At 33.4% G+C, this 8,659-nt stretch overlaps 1 protein-coding gene across 1 annotated transcript; it reads right to left on the reverse strand.

The window, feature by feature from the left end:
• Positions 1-254: 254 nt before the first annotated feature.
• On the reverse strand, positions 255-8,171 carry LOC123711337 (probable chitinase 2). The gene is made up of 8 exons (XM_045663869.1): positions 8,033-8,171; positions 7,422-7,604; positions 7,055-7,155; positions 6,137-6,402; positions 5,505-5,665; positions 4,447-4,601; positions 1,383-1,710; positions 255-596 (listed from the first exon to the last, which is right to left on the reverse strand). Exons 1-8 carry the CDS (start codon positions 8,082-8,084, stop codon positions 382-384), a joined length of 1,461 nt encoding a protein of 486 aa, XP_045519825.1. The 5' UTR covers positions 8,085-8,171; the 3' UTR covers positions 255-381.
• Between the last annotated feature and the right edge of the window lie 488 nt (positions 8,172-8,659).

Raw genomic sequence — 8,659 nt, forward strand, 5'->3', positions numbered from 1 at the left:
GGTTGTGCCCTTTTTGAATAATTTCGTTTTTTAGTTTTTTCTTTACTGGGGTTGCCTGGAAGCATGTTAGCGACAAGGCCGCCCGTGGGTATCCCCAATAATTTATGTTATTTGTTTTTATCTTAATGTAACGATCTTTAAATAAATACATGAATATTCTCTTTGAGTAACCAATATTATGATGTTTTTCCGGGCCTAGAATACAATTTTAGGTTTTTAATGTGTTTTAACTTTGACAAATAAAACTATTTTGTACTTTCATAATTTATTGTTGCATCTATAGAAAAATATTCGTGCACGAACAAACAGTATAGGGACTAAAATTAACTTTTCAGAATAAGATTAATACAGAAATATAAAAGGGTAATGTCAAAGATATTTTTAGGCAACAGATACACTACATTTTACATTGCTTACATAATTACATGCCAATGATGACTGGTCCCAATATAGATTACTGGGGCACAGAAAATAGTGGGGCATATATAACCCATCCCCTATTGAGGTACACACGTAGTAGGACCTGCAACTCTCTGGATCAGGGAACCAACCGAACCCTTTACAGATGAACTCAGGATTGGTCGTTGTTAGGGGAACTGAAATTTAAAAAAAAAATATATTACACACGATTTTAACACACGCTTCGGTTACACGGTCTGAGAGCTGTGGGCAGAAAGGAACGGACAACCTGTTACCACAGGTTTCTGTCGAGCGCATCTCTGATTAAAGTGTACAGTTTTGAGGACGATGAGTCCTTCATTTGGTTGGTGAACGGCCACGTAATCTTTTGCCTTATGTGTTACCACCCACGATCAGTTTCTCAAATTCTCATCGCCTCTGCGCATTGTATGGCTGAAATGTGATATGATTCGTTGTCCGCATAGGCGAGACTGTATGCGGAGTTGTGTCGGATATACGCACATACAAATACACACCCACACTCTACATTCTCGCTTTAATATTAATTAATATTAATTAAAGCGAGAATGTAGAGTGTGTGTAGTGTAAACAATAATTTGTTTATTCTGTAAACCTTTTGACTGTCGCTTACATTTAAAAAATATTTTATATTGGTTTTAGTAAGCTGTAAAGATTTATAAACAGCTAAATAAATAGTATTGTCTTTTATTAACATAGCTTGTACACGTTTAAAGAAAACACTTTTTACCGGATTGATTGTATTATTATAGACTTATAATTATACATAGCTTCAATCCGGTAAGAAAGTGTTTTGTTTAAGCTAAATAAATACTTAGCGTCCAGTATGTAGTATGCTAAAATATAAGATAATATTGATCCAAGAGAATCTCAGTACCGTACTTCGTATTATGATAGACGTATGGAGACGTCAACCAACATATAGAAAACGGAATATGTAATACCTGTTGTTGTAGTTGCATTTGGACTGGGTCGTAAAGTAGTTGGAGTGATTGTAGTAGTCGTTCCAGGGTTGGACGAATTAGTTAGAGCTCGATTGATCGCTCTAAGTAACGGAAAATCCTCTCCATGACACGAACCATGAAAATCATCAGTCTCAATGCTCCATACCATAACCCCAGCAAGGTTTTGTTTCAAGGCATATAAGGTTTTGGATGCTAGTGATGACGCATCATCATACGATACCCAGTTTCTGTTTTGTACCGCGTATGGCACTTTGGCTAAATCATCGAACTTCGTGGTCCAAGATTGTGTGCGAAGTAGATGGCAAAACTGAAATGATGGGATAATTGTTTACGTTGATGCCAGTTCGTAATGGAAATTGATTAATAAGTTACAATTGTTAAGTTACAAAATATTATCTTCTCTATTTATATACAATTCTCAAAATTTTCCTTCCCACTCCTCTGAAACGGCTCGACTGATGCTTATGAATTTATTTATGCATATTTAGTAAGCCTGAGAATCAACTGATATCTATATTATATAATAAACCCCTAAGTGATAAGGCGTGGCCACCCCAATTTTTTTTAGTTTTATTTTTTTTATAATACAACATACAAAAATAGAGACAACCCTTAATTGTCATCCCTCTACTATCAACCCATATATTTTATTTGTTAATTAAAAAAATATGACTCGAACTCTGCGTTTTATATAGAGAAACATTCACAGAAAAATCTAAAAAATTTCATTCCGGAAAACCGAACGGTCTCTGGGGTAGCATAGCAAAGTGTTCCATGTTGGTATGTACTAAAAAGGTAGGCTAAGTAAAATCACATTAAGGAGAAATGTAGTCGCGGGGGCAGCTAGTAATATATAAAATAACGTCAGTTTTGCACGTTTTTAACTTGAGACCGGCTGGACCGATTTGGTTATTGATTTGTTGTATTTGTCTCCGTTAATTAAAGTTAAAAAAAGTAATATAATTTTCCAATTCAAAATGTTCATGGGTTTCATAACTGTCGAACATTAAATGTTAATACCGTCGATACGGTAAACTCTCCCCTCCAATAAAATAACGTGTTTAAAAAAGGTGTCGAAAGGACAATATATATCCACAACATTCGGATAACGACGTATTGTAGATTTAAAAATGTAGAATATTATCAGTAATTAAAGAGGATTGACATATATAGTATTTATTGCTTAAAAAGTAGTGAAATTAATATGTGTTTGTTCATTGTATTTAAAAAAATTAAAGGCGCTACTTTTTTAGTGTGGCCCTCACATTTCTGATTCATGATCTTTTGTCAATCTAGGTAAGTAGACGATCAGCCTCTTGTTCCTGACGCACGCTGTCGAATTTTCACGCTGACACACGCGGTCTAAGGCTAGCCGGTTTCCTCATGATGTTTTCTTATATCGTTCGAGTGAATGTTGAATGCATACACTCATATTTGTATATTTTTTTATTTTATTTGTAATAATGTTTGTGTTTTCGTCCTAGAAAGAAATTAGAGCCACTCACGGCCATGTCTAATACCTTTCTAGAATCCCTATTAAGAGCGCCAAAACTTGTAATACAAGGTCACTTTTCACTACGTTAAACTTCAATACACCCAATATACCAACCATAAATAGTATGTCTAACGCAAGGTCTCATCAATACCAATCTATTAGATATTATGAAAAAGATACAGGATGTAGATTTTTTCGAATTTCAATAAGAATTAGTCAAAAAGGATTTTTTTTATGAAAACGCAAAATAAAATATAACTCTGCAGGGGTCAAGTTTAAGTCGAGTCGACCTCCTGTAGAACAATTTTTTGCAGCTGTATCTATTAAACTATTATAAGTATCTATTAATCATAGATCTTATAGGAGATACATTTTATCGTTTTGGATCTTTTCAATTTTTTCTTCGTGTACTGTGTAACTAGGTGACCAAACCATATTCGAGATCACTGTTCACTGTCACGTCTTACAAAACCAAGTTGTTTTATCATTAATTAAGCTTAGCTAATCTGAATCACGAGATTCATTGATTGTTATGCTGTACGAAGTTCGCTGGGTCAGCTAGTTTTTATTATTTAGAAATCCTTTAAATATTTTGAAATTGCTATTATTGCACACTACACTGTTCAAAAATAGCTATATAGTATAAGCGGGCAACTAAATATTAATTATCTTTAGACGTGTCTTTCAATATTAAAATTAATGGTGTGGTGTCACGAACGTTGGTGGATTTTAAGTATGTTCTTTTAGCAGAATATTTTCATAAACATGACTAAAGCGACATTTCTCGCTAAACTTAATTCAAGACGCATTTAATTAAAGTGAAGTTCTTATCAAAGGTCTTAATTTGTAAATGAATTAACTCAAAAACTTCATTACAAGACTGCCGTTGATAGTTAACTAGCGAAACTTTCATCTTAGAAATAACGAATTAACTCAACAGTTAAGTGAAATAAAACTTTCAGGCGCGTGGCTTACTAGAGCAATGCCCTAACCGAGACACGTCCTTTGTTTAATTAGTTCAAGTACTTGTCATACGAGTACGTATTTAATTATTTTAAAATGATTTTACAATAATGAGATCGCGGATAAACCGCCAGTTGCAAGAGGATTTAAGCACTGATTATTTTGTATGATGCAACGAAATATTATTATCGGCCAGACGGCCAGATCTTTGTTATTTTTTAAATGCTGAAAGTTTCTCTGTCTATTTCTCCAACTTAGGTTAGAACGACCAGCGACTATTGTTTGGATTACTTCGGTAGGTAATAAAGGTGTGAAATAGTTTCTTTATAAATTTAATCGTATTTCCATCTTATAATAGTGTTAGTTATTTAAAATAATGATACTATAGAACATTGTTATAGCAGTTTTTAACTGAAAGTATGATATATATTACGTGCTACCCATAGAGACTGTTTGATTCTCTAAATAAATACGGGTTTTTCGGTTATTTCAAGGAATCAAAAAATCATTGAATTGGTCCAGTCGTCTTCGAGTTTTGCACTTAGCATATTTTAGATTCATTTTTATATATAGATAGTTTCTTACCTCATTATAGCCAATATTACCATTGGTAGCGGTATACGGACCCGCAATGCCCGCACCATAAGATGGTGCCCTAACCGAGTTTTCTTTTGGATTAACTAGATTAAACGTATGGGCGTAAAATGGGAGGCCGATGACAAGCTTCTTTGCTGGAAAACCTAAAAATAAAACATTCAATCAGTCGTCAAAAGTTTAATTTTTTGTTCACACTCATTGCTTGTTGATGATAAACGTTTGTTACTTGGGAGTGAAAATGTAAAGCTGGCGTAATGGATCCTTACAATTTAGAGCTAAAAAGTGGCGGAGAGTGTCATAGATTCGTATGCCTTTGATTGGTGGGTACGTTTTTCACGTAGATTTAGACCTGTAATTTTTTTAGGAGCCTCTGCCGTGATTTTATCGATTAATAAGTTAACGTTTGTGTAAGCTATTTGACAAATATTTTCAAAATAATAGGTATATAATAATTGAAAAAAATATCTATAATGTATATTGAGATAATAATCGATCACTTGTACAAATCCCGAGTCTCGTCTAACCGAATCTGCCAATGGGCCACAGACACATTCTGTGTCCATGAGTAAATAAAAAAAATCTTGTTAGGAATCTAACTAAGAAGCTCTGATTATATATGTTACAGCCGATCACTTTCTGAATTCGTAATTTTTCCAGTTTATGAATATAGTTGTTTTATTAATAATATTACAAATCATCATTATATTTAAAAAAAAGCTAAAAGCTTGCTGGCGGTAAAATCGGTAAGGCTGGATTACCCCTAGAAGGGTCATACTTGGAAGTACATTTCTTCTTTTTAATTTTATGATTGAATATACTTTAATACCTACCAATATAATATTTAAGAGAACATTATAACTAACACACTAATAACCATAAGGACTTATGATTGTCTGCTTAGTAAATAAATAATTCTTATTCTGTTTAGTTACTATTTCTTAACACATGAATAAATGAATATATCCTGGTACACTGTTACACAAGGGTTAAAGCGAAGTGACCACAGTATTTATGGGTTATTATTTATTATTATAAATTAATATTACCTTGTGCCAGCCAGTACTCCACAGCAACGTCGAGTGTATTCAAGGATTCCCTAGGCGAATTCTCGTCTCCTTTGCCTTTGTATAGAGGCGCATTATGGCCTGTAACTGCGTCCCATGGCCCATACATATCGTATGTCATAATTCCGACTATGTCCAAATATCTGATATAAGAAAATATTTAAGACCTTTGAATTAGTAGGTAAAGGCGAAAAGCAATCTCTCGATAGATCTGCTTAGAGATTCGACGAAAACATTTCGCTCCTATTACATAAAAAAAAAACAATATTTGCTTTTGTTTTATTACTTACAATATGACTTGTTACTTAAATATATTAAGGTTTTGATGTAATTGAAATATACGTTTTGTTATATTGGGGGTACATAATGAGAGGGAAAACTAGACAAATAACCAAGTAATTTAATTGTTCTACTGAATTCAAATTGATAAGGCAAAAGATCGCACGGCCATTGTTGAACTAAATGGAGCGGTCACGCAAAAGAATCGTCGCCCTCAAAATTAATGTGTAAAAAGCGCAGACAGAAACCCGTTGAGGCAAATCATTTGCCTATTCACACTGCTGGACGTAGTTCGGTAATTTTACTTATAAATAATAAAAATAAATAAAGCTTACTGTGCTATCGAAGGTATATCGTAGGACAACGACGCGGTAGCTTTTGTAGACGCCACAGCAGCAGACAGCAACAAACCATATTTGTCATATTCCGTTCTTAGTTCTTTAAGAAGCTTTGTAAAGTTGTCTACATCGGCTTTTCCATTGACAGTGTCCCTACGATTTGGGTATTCCCAGTCTAAATCTAATCCATCAAAATCGTAGGTAATTAGCATATGGATAGAGCTGGATATAAAGTTTTTGCGGAGGTTGGCGTTCGCTGCCATCTAAAATAACATTGAGATTATTAAGATTTTTTTAACCTAATAAGCAGTATTAGCCTAGTGGCTTCAGCGTGCGACTGATGTCGTAGGTTAGATCCCCAGTTGTGCACCAGTAGATTTTCTTCCTATGTGCGCATTTAACATTCGCTTGGTAAAGGAAAATATCATGAGGAAACTGGCTTGCATTAGACCCAAAAAGGCGACAGCGTATGTCCAGCACAGGAGGCTGATCACATATTTGCCTATTAGATTGGAATATGATCATGAAACAGATACATAAATCGGAAGCCCAGACCTGAAGAGCTTGTAGCGCCACTGATTTATTTTATCAACCTAATATATATAATTTACATTTATAAGGCAAAAAAAGATATGCAACAATCGAACTTTGTGCGTACATATAATTCGGGACGATTAAACTAAAGATATAAGAGGTAAGTCACATTCATTTGTCGATCAAATCTTTCGTGTATCAAAATAAGTATGTTTTATTTGACAGAGGATGATCTTAGTTAGATGTTCTAAATATAAAGAATTTATGTAAGAATATTTTTTTCACCTAAATACAATGCAGTACCAGTGCCGAATAGAAGTTCACAGGAATAGCAACTAAACTTTCAGCGTTTAACCATTCGTAAACAAAACAGTAACTTACAATTGAATACTTTGCGGAGCCCTCATTCCAACCGCCAACAGCCAAAATAGTTTTCAACTTGCTGTTCTTTTGTTTCAATGCGTTGAATTTACGAAAATTATCTAAAATATTTTGATGGATTAAATACTTATTTGTAAAGTTTGGCTTGGCTTGCAAAAGTTGTTAATTCAACCGAACTGTGAGTACTTTACAACAATACAAAGGTTAGCGAGATCTTATGTATTCTCTACTAACTTGGTTATTACGTTTTTGATCACTATATTCGTCGTGCTAAATAAACTAAATTTTGTTTTTCTACTAATTTGTTTCACCATCGTAAGTTTCTAACTGGATGAATGTGTTAACTTGAATATGTTTTCTAACTTACCACGCCCCCAATTATCGGGAAGGTCCAAGTAGGGGTCCAGTGATATGAGAGTTCCTTGTGAGTTGATACCAGCGAATGCATACACCAAGTGCGTGCAAAGGTTTGTGTTGATGTTGTTAACGTCGAATTTACCCAAACCGTTTCTATACGTCGCCCAAGTTCCATAATAGCAAATTACATTTTCTAAAAAGTATAGGTAAATAACATGAATAACTTTAAAGCAATGAAACAAATGCTTACTTAGCTGAAATTCCTTTGTTTCATCTATGATCTACTTTCACGAATCTATCTGAACACACACAAGCTAGTAATTGGAATATTCAAAATTCAAATGTAAGTATATTTGCATCCAAATCCACAGCGACACACACAAAGCAAAGCAAGAAAAAAAATAACTCAAATATCCTCTTGGTCTCAGATCTCTAAATCTGTTTCCTTGATCAGTTTTTTTTATATGACTACATATACAAAACGTCAAATTTTAGAGAGAATAGATTTCATCACAATATTTCATATCTTAAAAGCAAGTATTTGCACGTAGACACAATAATACATGTGCACTGTGATTAGTAGTGATGTTCTAAAAAATTAATGAATTTATAAATACTTACTTTCTGCCAAACCACCACACAACAGGCACAACACTATTAACTTAAAAAACATCTTCAGTCCTGCATCCACAACAATCTAAATCAACTATTTAAATAATCTTTATCATTATTGCTGTAAGCTTGTGATATACTTAAGATAGTAATCGAATCGGTTCTGATTGAAATTTATTGATGTTATCGATAAAGATCCGTTCTTAATCCTTACCAATTGATAACGTTTGAGTGTTTAAAGCTATTGCTACTACTAATAAAACATTTACTGGCCTTTGTTTTAATGCATCATCTAATTATCGTGATGAACTTATTAGCATAACATTAACTAACTGTTATCCCTTAATCCTTTCATTAATATATGGGTCCAATTAGTTATCTGTTCGCACTGTTTTTCTTAGAATTTGTAGTTTAACGTCAATTGTTAACAATATTATATTTTAATTCTAAATATAATTTAGCACGCTACTTAACTAAAATAATTAGCTCTGAATTTGAATCGATTTTGAATTTTTTTTACAAATACAAAGCTACATTATTATCTTATTATATTATAGAAGTCTTCTTTTAAAAAGGGTCCAAGGAATACGTTTTTATGTACTCTATCTTGACGCTGAGAACTATATGATTGAGATC

Source organism: Pieris brassicae, chromosome 6 (assembly GCF_905147105.1).
Source record: "Pieris brassicae chromosome 6, ilPieBrab1.1, whole genome shotgun sequence".
NCBI classification, from domain to species: domain Eukaryota; kingdom Metazoa; phylum Arthropoda; class Insecta; order Lepidoptera; family Pieridae; genus Pieris; species Pieris brassicae.